At 40.6% G+C, this 13,807-nt stretch overlaps 1 protein-coding gene across 4 annotated transcripts in view; it reads right to left on the bottom strand.

The window, feature by feature from the left end:
• The window catches only part of MOB2 (MOB kinase activator 2), a 116,180-nt gene that overhangs the window by 61,526 nt on the left and 40,847 nt on the right, over nt 1-13,807 (bottom strand). Inside the window, exon 1 of one of the 4 annotated variants that reach the window (XM_040608200.1) lies at nt 8,392-8,429. The exons of the other annotated variants lie outside the window; for them this stretch is intronic. Within the exon in view, the coding sequence (XP_040464134.1) occupies nt 8,392-8,414 (23 nt within the window). The 5' untranslated portion in view covers nt 8,415-8,429. Of the gene's footprint in view, nt 1-8,391; nt 8,430-13,807 lie in introns of those variants that run through there. 4 annotated transcript variants of the gene reach the window in all.

Here is a 13,807-nt window from a genome sequence, read left to right as displayed (position 1 = left end):
AACCCCAGAATCGAACAAACACTTGAATTCAAGTTTTCTTCTTAGAAGCCAAGATTTCTGGAGAGGTGGTCTTAAACCCAGGCTCAGAGTAAATCTGGCATGTCTTCAGTTTTAAGTGAAATAAATCATGCCCCACTGAAAAGATGCACCTGACAGTTTAATTAAAGCATGTATGACACTGCGGTTATGGGGTGTCCACTAATTTGCCTTGGAAGTGTGCCAGCAATATGAAACAAGAGCTATTGGGAGGTGGTGTCTGATGACTATTACTTAATAGCAATTGACTACTGTTGGAAGCTGAAGAATCACGATTTTTGTAATTAACAAAAAAAGCAGACCTTCCCACAGCTTTTTTTAAGCTCCTTTCTGGATGCAAAATTTAAGCAATATACCCATGGATTTTCAGAGCCTTTTGTTTTGACTGGCTACCTAACCTCTTAAAAATAAATTTCAGCATGATGTTGCTGCAAAGCAGCTGCTGTTTTTTCCAAACTGCTTCTCTGAAAGACACCAATGCTTTTTTTCTTTCTCACCCCTCCATGCTCTGTCAAGGATTACAGCAGCACAAGGGTATGTGTTCTTTAACATCTCCATCTGAAAACTATTATAGGAAACCAGCAACTAAATATAAACTGTCCAATCGGAGCCAGAGCCAGCCACATTGATGCTGGGATCCCAAAATGCTATCATGGACAAAAGAGCTTACCACAGAAACACAGCTAAAGCCTACTTGCCAACACGACTGCTTCAGAAATAATGAATTCCTGCTTCAGAGAGGTCGTCTGGAGAAATGTATTTCGTTAATAAAGATAAAAAAAACCTTTATTTTTAGTCAACGTGAAAATAAAGACAAACTCGCTGAAGTAGGCAACAATGATGAGGCAATATGCTACACACATTATCTCCTACACTATTTTCAAGTAGCTGCACCTAAAGAAAACCTTTTCTCCTCTCCCTACACGTACACATTCCAGAGAGCATACACAAGCTGAATCATCATTACTGCGGTGAAAACACATGGGAGGAGGGAAAACATCTTTATGTCCCCTTAAGATCCCTTCTGACAAATAAAGCATTCTTACAGCCCACTTCTCTTTTATTCCCTTCCCTAAGCAGAATCCATAAACTTTAGCATGGATTATTTGTTCCCAGGCTAAACATTCATCCAATTACTGCTCTGCTTCTGAGGGGAATTTCAACAAGACCATTTGGCCCAGTTATTCTGGACATTAGCTTCAAGTACAGTTCTTTAGATAACAGAAATTAGTATGGATGATTTACCATTTTAATCCGTCTCCCAGCCACTCTGTGCTTTGAAAACAGCATTAAAAGATCCCCGTTTCAATTACTATTAAAAAAATAATCTCCATTTAATAAGGAAACGTACATGTTAAGTAAAAAGCTGGGTACAGAAGAGAATAGCTAGTCCTCTACTACTTGGAAAGACTTACAGTACACTCAGAGTTTAATTATTCATCCAGGGAGTTTTGCATATGAATGAAACATCTTTCTACATCTAAGAAGAAACACTCACTAGCAACCCCAGTCCTCCACATCTGGTCAGGAAAGAGAGAGGAGACAGTGTGCCCATATGTACCCTATTTTCCAGAGCCATGGCTTTTTCCAGGTGTTAGAAGTTACTTCTACAACATTTAGTATTATTTTACACATGTATCCTTGACCCATTCCCTCCAATGCCTTTGAAAGCTCTATTTGCATTTGTCCCACAACTGAAGAGAACAATTTGCTCCCTTTTCTCCTGGAAAATACACACTAACCTAACGCTTAACCTTGTTTTCTACTGTCTTGCATCATAACTTGCACTTAAGGGCCAGCCAAGTTAATTCCCAAGATAATCAATGAAACAGTGAATTGTTACAAGAAACAAATTTGAGTCTACTTTTCTGGTCTGATTATGCACTTACAGCACTTTGTATTAGTTTGCACATCACACAGGGTATTAAATAGTAGGTCAGTCAGGTCCACTTCTACTTAACCACTTTGCTAATTCAGGCTTAATTTAAACACTGATATTGGGGAAACAAAGAGCTTACAGGTCAGTATCAATCGTTGCTGGATAGGGAACGAAAAAGTAAAGAAGAACAGGAAAACTGACTCTGAGACATAGCTGGAAATAAACGTTTTCCCAAAATTCTGCTAATTCATTCTGCACGTGAAGATAGTGCTGCCTCAGCTTCAGAGCTGAAGGGATTTTGTTGCCAAAGCTGTAAAGAAATCCATTTCAGTGGGGGTTTTGGCTTCATATTGAAAAGAAGAAAAAATCCTGTGCGGGGACACCACAACGGTCAATATACAAATGAAAGCCGTACCACATTCCCTATATACAAACAGAAAGCCGTAACACATGAGAGGTCTTTAATTTGCTTTTGAAAAGATTATATTTTTTTACATTAATACAACAGCCAGTCCTGCTTTAAGGCAAAGACGACAGCAGCACCAAAAGGGTTACTGCAAGCACTTCATAATAAGCAAAACAGGACAGCACTGGAGAAAGTTACTGAACTGAAATAACAGAAAAGCAATCCGCCTGGAAACGGAAAAGGGTGGGTGAGCAGTCTCTACCGGACAAGGGCAAAAGCCAGGGTTTATAAATTTAGAAAAAAATACACGCCCACACAAAGCTTCTCAAGTAAGAAGATGGGAGGGGGGAGAACCACACAAGGTTTTACAAGGCCTTTATATAAATTTTGCCTAATCATCCTTAATGGACATCTGCCCATGGCTTAGTACAGGAAAGACCAAGCTTTCAGTGTGTGCCAAACTGTCTGAAACACAAACCTCTGGCACACTGCCCACTTTGATCCCCCACTTTGGGCAGCTTCCTGGAGGTAGGTTTGGAGCAAATGAACACAGACAGATCACTCTTTGGAAGGGCTGTCTAAAAGAGTTAATGTCATGCGAGTTTGGTGTCAGACTTCACAGTGCTCAACTGCATTATTTTTAACTTACCTTAAATGATTTCTAGGTTTTTAAAATCAGAAGCAGCTAGAGAGAATTCAGTAATTAGTTTCAGTGTTAAAGAGAGGTCCTTACACAGGGTTAACACAAGTACTGTGGCAAAATAAATTTTTTAGCAAGGGGTGAAAGTGGCTCTCCTTGACGCAGATGGGCATTAAGACCAGCTATGTGGACAAACAGTTATTTATAGAACTGGCAAACTGCTGCAGAGCATGAAGACCCCCATTCAGATCAGCCCCCACAACCCTGTCCATCTCAAAGGAAGGCTCATAAAGTAGCATAATAAATAGTAAGAGATGATTGATGTTCTTGGCAAGAGCAGCAGGCAGGTAATTCGGAGCAGGCACTGCCCCTTAGTCCACCAACAGGAAACAACTGCATGACTTACCGCAACGCCCCACCCGAGCGGTCCCAGCCGGTATAAAAGTCTCTGCTGCAAAATTTAGCTAATGATACAATCCAGGAGAAGTCTGGAAGTACCACAGAGGGAGAACAGGAGAGAAATTTCTGAGAAAGAGACTTTAGCTAAAATTAACTACACATGATCAGGCATGTGTGAATCCCTGAAGCCTATAAAGCAAGCAGAAAGAAAAAGTAGTTAAAAGTTTTCTACTGCACAACTTGCCTCTCTCTTATTTAAGTTTGGCCGAGTGGTCTCACGCTAAGGTACTAAAAGCTGCAAGCAATTCTTCTACTAAAAAAAAAAGTTTAAAACTAGATTGGTTTTGCTAATCATGAAACGGTACCCAGATTCCAATATAGAAAGCTGGCATTCCAAAAGTAAGAGTTTTATTACATAGAACCTTTAACAATAGAAAGGAAGGAAAAGTCTTTAGATAGTAAAAAAAAAAAAAAAGGTCTGTCATTTTGGTCAAATACAGAATGAATCATTAAAAACAAGAGGTATCAAGAAATACAATTGGATAATAAGGGTATAAATTTTGTAAGACATACTGCACACTGTATGTAGGTTAGTGAGTACAACAGGTATGAAATATACAACAGCTATGTGCTCAGTCATCAAAATATTTCTGATTTGAAGTATCAGGCCCTCACCCTCAATCTCCTTTTAAATTTGATGATGAGCTCTTACACATCCGCGGCAGCATGCTCATAGAGTCATTCATCTCTTCCATTACTATCTTCGCCACTGCACAGGCAGACTGATGGGACTCTAGAATGCTCCCCTGGCACTAGAGGAAATTCCCTTGAGCCCCAAGTTCAGACTGCAGATGCAGATTCTTATTGCCAAATAATATAAATTTTATAAAATTATTTACTTAAGAAGTTTAACATTTACACCTGTAAAAGACAACAAATCTGGCAGCCACTAAGTTGTTCTTTTGCAGTTCTTAATTCAGATGGGTCTGAAAGATCTGCACAAAAATGCTTACTTGGGAAGGGAAACACTGATCCACTCTCTGCAATTCAGTATCTAGTAAAAATTAACAAATGAACATTTCTGCACCCATGGAATATAGCTGGCTTTGACCAAAGGAATTACATGTGGGAAACAAAGCTTGTGAGCAGCGGGGGTAGCACACCAAAGAAAAAAAACCAAAAACCTGTAAAGCCAAACACACATATTACAGGAAGACAACTATAATCAGAAGCTTTAAGCTAATCTATCAGTTGCTGAATGGTATGAAAACAGGAAGAAAATTGAGAATTGAACATTTCAGAATAAATTCTAACCATAAAAGTTATCATATCCTGCATTTGTAGAGTCACTATCAGACACACTTTATGTAATACACCCTGAGAGAGAATTGACTAGCTCAAAACAAAAACAATGCTGTTTTTGCAGATTATTCTGTACTTCTAAATTGATGCACATAATAAAACAGCTTCTCTGAAAGTAAATGCAGAGTGAAAAATACCATGTGTGTCAAACACAAAGGCAGCAACATGAATTATTTGAACACTGGCTTTTTAGGTGACCCTAACAAAGCCTTGCCTAACTGGACTTCGAGCTGCTGCTCACCTTTTTGCAAGACCCTAAATGTTCAACAAAAAAATGTTTTTGCAGACAAATCCCAGGCATAACCCCAGTCATCAATCCTGCAAAGGCAAGCAAGAGTACTTCACCCCAGCCAGAGTCTGGACATCCTATTTGAGGACATCAGAACACTAACAAACATTTATACAGCACATTTGGAAATTCTTACAGCACTTTGGAAGAAAGCCCTGAATCCCTGCAATCTGTGTCATCTCCGTGATTGTTACAGTCAGAGTGGAAAAACCCAGGAGGAAATGGCTATGAAGTGCAGCAGGTAAAGGAAACTGTTTTGAAACTGAATCAAAATCTCAGTGCTGCTTCTTTCTACATTACCGGGGGTAAGACACACAGGGCACCATCTGTACTGTGCATTTTCATTGTATTAACTAAGGCACAGAGTGAATATGAAGAAAAACTCTCTCAAGGCTAGAATACCAGACTGTCAGTATCAGATAGGTGGGAGCTATAAATGCTAGACTCCCTGACACTTAAACAGTTTAAGGCCAGGAACGAAGAACCTGCTACACCTACCAGTTTGGCTCATGTCTTCCACTCTGTATCTCCATTTCCTAAAGTGTAGAATGGCAGTAACGACACTTTGGGAAGCACTTGGATAGCCAGAAACTGAGAAGATAAAAGGTCTAAGGTCTTATGAGTTGAAGTGACTCATGTAAAGCCAAGCACCAGATGGAAGAATAACATAATTCAGAAGTCCTCAGCTCTCAATTCAAACCTCACCGCTTAGGCCACGTGCCTTTCAAAATACCTCTTACATGACAGAAGCTGAATTTCAGTTCTGAATAACTGCCCTTTGTTCTCTCTTCTGTGCACACACACTTACTTTCTCTAAAGATTTTTGTTGAACATTGAGCTCAGTTCCCAAGGCAATATTGTAGGCAAATCCTAATTACTAAATTCTTACTTTATACGCCACCATTGTCAAGTCAAAAGGTTTTAAAAAATTGTACGCCCACCACTAAATTTCAACCGAACTTTGCACAGCTGCTGCCTCGCCACACTTCTGGTTTTCAAGACTTCCACTGAGTAGTTGTCCATCTAGCTTATGGAGTGGGAAAACCTACAATCCAAGGCAATCCCTAACTCCTCACGTAATGCATCCCCATCCCTATATGCAGTCTCACATCCTAAAAGTGATTAGCCTAGAAAGCGGATCTTAAATGCCTTCAGAAACATGGCAACATACTACTTCAGCAGCCAAGAGGTGATTGGGAAGAACAAAGCAATATAAACCTACTCTGGGAATGAAGCATTTTCTTCCTCGCAAAAGATGGAGTAACTCAATGTTAAAAGCAGAATTTCTAAGCTAACGACAGAATTTTTATCGTTTTGCTGTGCTTTTACCCAGAATAAGGACAAATTGAGAGGATGGCTAATCTTGCTGCACAGATCCAGGTTAAATGAGAGGACCAGTTTTTGGCTGAAAACTGAATAAGTGAGAAGTGACTTTAATTTGAAAAACTGACTGCCAAATTAACAAAGTCACAAAACTTCACGTGACAGGTTAGACTTGCCTCAAAACCATCATGTTTTACAGGTGGTATCACCCGTCATTTGAAAGGCTCATGAGTTTCATCGAAGATTTTAAACATCATCAGTTTAGCCCCACACACCCCTTCTTATGTGCGTATGATGGGCAAATACTTTTTTTTTTTTTTTCTCCTTTGAGCACAACTAAGGGTACATCTCACATGGCCGGAGAGACTTGTAGGGAAGGAATAGGCTAACATATCCAGTTTACTCAATGCTGCACTTGTGTTAGGCTTCCCTTCTTTATAGATTCCACCTTTACTTCTTCCAGGATTTAGAAGGGATAGTAAGGCTACAATCATATATTTTAACCTGCGTAGCTGTATTTACCCGTACACTTCCACACACAGCTTCCTTCGCTGTGGCTGGGGAAACACAGGCACATCACAGAGGTGGGGAGCTTGTTTTCAAGAAGCTGGGTACTCGTGGAGCCATTCCTTCTAGACACAAACCTTTTTATAGAATTTCAACTTACGCACTGGGGATTTAACCTAAGTCTTGGATGAATAAAGCACACTGTTTACGGTCACAGAGTGGCTAGCTTGCATTTGTGATTCAGAAGAATGACTTCAAAACCCAATCATTAAACTCTCTCTAAACATCATTTTAGATTCGCGACAGAAGGGTGAAAAGGGCAGAAGAAAGGCTTGCACAGCAAATTGTGAAGGGAGATTCTCCTTACATGCTATTCTGGAAAATCTATTACTTATCTAAGGTAGTATTACTATTGTTATTTACTTACTTATTTAGCTGGATATTTATCCAAGTTCATGTAATTTTGCTTACTGTTACTAAGCCACAGTAATAAAAGCAGCCTTGCCTACAGTGCCGAACAGGACACAAGCAAAACCTATACTGATTAGCATACAGTTTTCAAAGGTCAATTATCACATTAGCCAAGCCATTTAGGTCTCTGCAATGTGGAGTATTCTCTCATTTTAGACAGTAAAATGGGACAAAAATGGATTAGATTGCTTAGGGTCAAACAGTACAGCTGTTGCTGAGTAAGAGCTTAGGTTCTCCAGCAGCTTGAGTAGCTGGTAATGGGCCATTTTCACACTACGCCCTTGTCTTCTGTCAGATGTTTAGAGACAGCAAGCAAGCTAATCTACCGAGATAAGTTAACATTCACTTATCTTATTTCTTTACCCTGGGGGTGGGCCAAAGGGGGAAAAAAAAAAAACCCTACCAGCCCCCCCCCACTAGAGAAACAACAAAAAAACACCTTAAAGGACCAATCCACAAAAAAGCCTGGCTGTATCTTCACAGTCACATAAAAAGAGTAATCAGCACCTCTACGTGTCACATTTAGAAGCAAACCCAAAAAACACTAAGACACAGTACGGGTTGTCCTAAAACTGCTTCTGGTACAATAAGTAAAACCTTAAAAAAGTATATCACCAGTATAACTTTTAAGGGATATCACCAGTGTAACAAGTAAGCTGGTGTTCCCCTCCACCCCCGAATTTTAGCCACATGGTACATATCCAAAAAGATGTACGCTAAAGCAATTTTGGGCATGCAATGTCAAGCACCTCCAGTTTCAAAATGCAACAGCTAGACTGCAGGCCTTAAAGCAGCCTTGTTGCACGTACAGATTGTAACCACTCAGCCTCCGTAGGATACGTGAGCATTTTTACAATGGCATTCGCTCTGCTAGCCTAGACAAGCAAGCCAGGCAAAGAGGACTGCTGGGTTCAGCTCCAGGTGATGAAAGGAGGAAACCTCTAATAACTGGAAATCGTTCTCCCTCCAGCAGAGCTGGCATTCCCTCCCCTACCTACCCAGCTTTCTCCCTACCTGTACTTTGCACCCACATCCACTCTATGATTGTATTTAACCTTTATACTGTACTTCACACCTACCCTTCAGGCTCCCGCGCCAGCATAGGATCCCTCAGTTTTTCAGGTGCCCATCTGACAACTGAAAGCGCCTGTGAAGAACAGTACAAAGCAAACTTCACCACGCACGGCTTCATCACCTTTGACCTGCCTTTCGCTCCAACCTGCAACCCTCACCTCTTTGGTCCAGTTACTACAAATTTCTTAAGAAAAAAATAAAACTTTGCAAAGGTTAGAAGAGCTCTCCATTTCCCATTAAATTCAATCCCAGGGAGTCACCAGAACAGATTGCTGCATTCCCAGACCAGCTGTTTATGGTCATACTGACCACATCAAACAAGCATCATGCTTTAACCCCTCACATTTACAAATCAACTTGCACACCAACAGCTGAAACCCCATTTCTTATTTTAAAACTCAGCTAGAACATCATTCAAAAAATCATTCCTGTTCTATTTTTTCCTTCTGAACAACTAATTCAATGAAAAATTATATTCTGCTGAGATACACCACTAGACTCTCCGCATCCTAGTACAACAGTGGATTATCTGCTTGCTTTAGAAACAAAACACCTCACTACATTGCCATCAAATAAGATAAAGCTCAGCTCAGAGCGGTGAAAGCTAGAAACTGGTATTATTGTACTTTCGCTATTAACCTTTAAAAACATACCCACTTGAAGTGGAAGTAACGAAAAGCTTTATTCTTCATAAGTGGTGAAAAACAGAGGCTCTTCAATTTTCTGTGAATCATTACCACGGCACGAGCCAGCTGTGGTCCTATACCAGTCATAACAGTTCTTATAAAGCTTTGTTGCAAGTTGTCAGCTTTTTTTTTTGCCTTTTTTTTTTTTACAGCATTTCATTTTCCTCATACACTGTGCTTATGTAACAATATATACCAAAGAATTTGGATAATCAAGTGAGATGCCTTATCTCTATCTCTGAAGTTGTAAGCGCCAAATAAACAGTTATGCAAGCAGCTACAAAATACTGCAAATCCAGAGCCAGAGTCCTTGCCTCACCCCTGTAATGTCTCTGCCTCTTCCAGTTTCCCCCATCTCCTAAACAGCGATGGATATTTTATACTCATCACCAGATTTAGGGGATGTCACTGCAACACTTGCACATTTGTTAATACAGGTCACCATTTCTTATTAACTTACTGACCGAGATAATTTCAAGTCCACATACAAGATTTTCCGCACACACATTAGAATCAAGCTTACGTTCAAGGCCATCTTTTCCTTCTCTTCCATTCCCCGCGCACGTATTTTGGCACAATCACACAGAACCCAGTTGCTTCCCTGATGTGTACCACCGACCGGCAGCTGCAGGGACTCCGTAACAACAAAGAGAGAGTTCATACTGTGGGTCAGGCATAAAGCAATGATGTGTTACAAGGAAAGCACATACATATGTGTTTACATTAATCTTTTTACATAACATTCCACCTTTCACCTGCAGGTATTTTAATGTCCCATCACTCTGCTTGCTCCTCAAAAGCTCTATGATAAATTTCACCAACTCCACCAAAGCATAACAGAGCAAGTGCTCAAAGAGGAAAAGGAACTGCAGCAAGTTTTGACTAAGCGTATTAGAAACAACTGCCATAATCTTTAAGCTGTATTTTGTCCTTGTCTCTAGACAGTGCAAAAAGATTAACTTTAAAAGGTCTCTTGCTTATTTTTTTTCTCCTGACAGAAAGGTAAAAAACACTGCCCTGAAAACTCAACATGATTCTTGAGAAGGCTTCTTTTCAAGCCTGGCGTAAATACCAAGTCTCTTCTGTGCTCTTTCTGCCCATCTAAAGAAAGATTTGCCCTCTCCATGTTGTCATACTGCACTGTGCTCCAATTACATATACCACAAGCCAGGAAAGGTTAACAAAATTTCTGAAGTTACTGCTGCAGAAGCAACAGCAACCTAAAATCCTGACATTTACAACAACAACAGACTCCCTTTCAGTGAAGGCTCATTTAAACATTGACCAACTACTGAAATTCCTTTTCTGGCAAGCTACTGCTCTATGGAAGGACTAACACCACTCAGGAACAAGGCTTGCAATAGAAAAGAACGTGTCACACTCCTCTTGAACGTATCAAAGAATCCAGCTTACTGCTATTCAACCCTAAAATATTTAAGGATTTATTTAAAAAGAAAAAAAAGCAACCCACACAAAACCAACCGTGTGTAAGGTAATGAGCTGGCACAGAGATTGTGTTAGCTACTATTTATTTCTTCCTCATGAGCAAGATGCATTTAAACCTGTAAACTGGTATTTCACTTCACACCACCGCAGGTGTACTCTGTAACACATCCTGCTGCTGGAGACAGATTTAACCTGAGCACAGAGAAGCTCCACTTCCCCCCTTACAGATTCAAATGGCAGCTGCATGCAAAGCCTCTGAATTGTAGTCCTTCCTGATATATCATCGTTTACAGTGCATCAAGTCATTTAGAGGGAAACAAAACCAAGACAAACCTTCCAGCAGTAAAGATGTTGCTGTAGAAGGATCTACTTTTTCCATTACAAGAAGTTTACAATACTCACATGGTTTTCAAATTTGGAGTTTACTGATCAACATGTAAGTTAGAATTCCTAGACTAAGATTTTTGTTGTTTATGTATATACTCTTTTAGCTTCATAGTCCTACCAGGGAACTGTATTAAAACATCAGGCTGACAGGCTAATTTACTAAGTACCACGAGGAACCTGAGAATGACTTAACTTTGTTGCCATGACCCTCATTCCAAGCCTGCACCTTCTCCTCTTAGGTATTATGCCCTCCTTACCCCATTAAGATTCACTCAAACCATAAACAATCTGTGGTGATCTCACCGAGGCGGCCACCAGTGCACATACCTAATAAAACAATTGCTCTGGAAATCTCTCTTACCCAGAAAAGATTTTCTGCTACCACTCAGTTGTAGCAGGCCAGCAAGTGCTGCCACTGAACGCACACTCCACTTCCAAGGTCAGTAGTAAGAGATGTACCACCACCTTCACATGGGATATACAGTACACACTTGAGGATAGTCTCATTTTCATTATGCACCGAGTCTAACTTTCTCTAGAATCAATGTTTTGGCCTTCTAAGAGCACTCCTTAGATGATAATGCCCCCAAAATGTTGTGTAGTTTACTGCGTGCATTGAAAAGCTCACTAACAGGAAGGACCTGCTTCATGACCACATTTCTTTGAAATATCTTGAGGAAATTAAAACTTACCTTGTTTCAACTTAATACTTATAGGACAGCACACAAAGCAAAAACACTCACCATGAGCTGGCTAGTTATCCTTAAAAATGCACAACAAACAGGTCATGCAAAGAACATTCTAGAGGCGTAAGAGGCTCTTATAGGAAGAAAAGATAGGTGTCTTGAGAAGAACACAGCCTATGCCACCCTCATAACCCAGAAAGGAAGAATATTGTTCTACAGTATTTAAACACTTATTAAAGCACACTACAGGAATAAAATATCCCACCTCATTGGTTTTACTACAGGAGAAAAATCATTTGGGGCAGCATAGCCCCCTCGAAGCATCACCTGACCCGACTGCAGCACTCCCCACCAAACGCCACGCTGAGGGAACACACTGCTTCAGACAACTCAAACACCGCAGCATCAAGATTTAAGACCAGCTGGCACCGTTCTATCTTTCTATAAGCCTTTTCTATTTCAAAATTCCTAGTATGCCAAGAGCTACAAATTTCAGCACCCCTTCCTGCAATGGAAAAAGACCCAAATCACTTGGATGAACCCCTGTAACAAACAATTAAAATGCCCCCACATATATAAAGCCGTAAACGGAGGGGGCTCAGCACTCGGAGGGAAGCTGTGCACCTCCAAGCGTGGCACAGAGGCTCTCCCCATCTGCCTCATCCTCACCAGGGCTGTGACCTCCAGAGCAGGGATGCTAAGCAGCTCCCCTCCTCCAACCCTCCGCGTCTCAGACACTTCCTGTCTCCACTGGCATTTATTTTCAGCCCTCAAGATTCCTTTCTATATGTTCCAGGAACCCTCTAGCCATCCTCTGTCCAGATGGCAGACTTCAGATGAAGGGAACGGGGTCTTGGAGAGTCTTTTCTTGGCCTGCTCCTCAGCAGCCTGCTGGAACCGAGAGGCAGGCTGAGTCTCGCACAGACAAGGCTCTGTTGCACTGCAAAAGCCCTTCAATCCCTCTCCACGCTTTTCCTCAATGCCCTCTTTGTCTTCAAACAAATTTGTCTTAAACCTTTTAATGGCCTCTGCTTTCCAGGGGCATGCTTTATACAATCTACTCCCTACAAAGCTGCAGAAAGCCAGGAAGAGGGCAAAGGAAGGGGGTCTTAGCAATGCACTAACAGACAAGCAGAGCCTCGGTTTTCACTACTTACAAAGAGATGCAGAAGAAAAAGGCAGGTGACAGGTTTCACTCCTTTTGATCCCTGTCATCTGCAAGAGGTTTTCCTGAAACGTGCCAGACACAGCAGTTTACATACTCAAACTCACTAAGGACCACCACCCTACAATGAACTACTTTCAAACTATGACTTGCCTGGATAACCAGTCCTTTTAATCTCTGCACTGGGACAACAGAACCAGACCGTTGTATAGTCAAAGACCAACACAGCATTATCATCAACACTATACACTCATGTACAAGCTTCAGAGAATGACTGATGTCTCTGACTTTTTCAAACCAAAGTTTTGCCAAAATAAATAGAATAATGAAAAAAAAAAATATATCGTTCCCAACCGAGGCTTCACTGAACAACAGTTTCATAAGTTTTTGTAAGATCTCTTCAGGATTCCTTCAACAATACTCATATCAAAGGCTACGACATTACTTGATTTATTTTATATATTTATATATAAAAGAAACAATACTTCCAAGACCCAAGAGGGTTTAAATCTGAAATAAAGCTGGATGCTTCAGAGCGGAATATATTTAGGCATAAACTATTCTAAAATCAAATGCTGTCCCCATTTAAAGACTAGAGCTGTCAGGAAGACTCTAATGTAGCTCTTATTAATTCAGGAAAGTTACAAAACTTCAGTAAAACTAACTGGGACAGGAAAGTTACAGAGAAGCTGCAGCAGCACAGAAAACTTCCCATTTGTGGGCAGGACCTTAAAAATCCAGCACCTCAAAGGAAACTACCAAAACAGTGATGTGATGGGAAAAATTAGGCAAAGCACGGCATAGTCCTTTGAAGGGTAATAAAAAAAAAAATCCATCTTCTTCATTGGTGGGAAAAGCAACACAATCTAGAGGCATTATTACACTGCAGTGCTGCTATCACATTCATGATTGTGTTTTTCCAGTCAAATTCTTGTTCTTTAGGTTTACCATTGATTTTAGAAGTTAGTTGACCATCTCCTCCTGTCCCTTTTATCATGTACATTTGTCATAATACTGCCTGCAAGAGGGTATCTTCCATCTCATTTTGACC

The sequence above is a fragment of the Falco naumanni genome, chromosome 10 (assembly GCF_017639655.2).
Source record: "Falco naumanni isolate bFalNau1 chromosome 10, bFalNau1.pat, whole genome shotgun sequence".
Classification (NCBI taxonomy): Eukaryota; Metazoa; Chordata; class Aves; order Falconiformes; family Falconidae; genus Falco; species Falco naumanni.
Note: the sequence above shows the minus strand (reverse complement) of the source record. Positions and strands in the feature narration are given on the sequence as shown.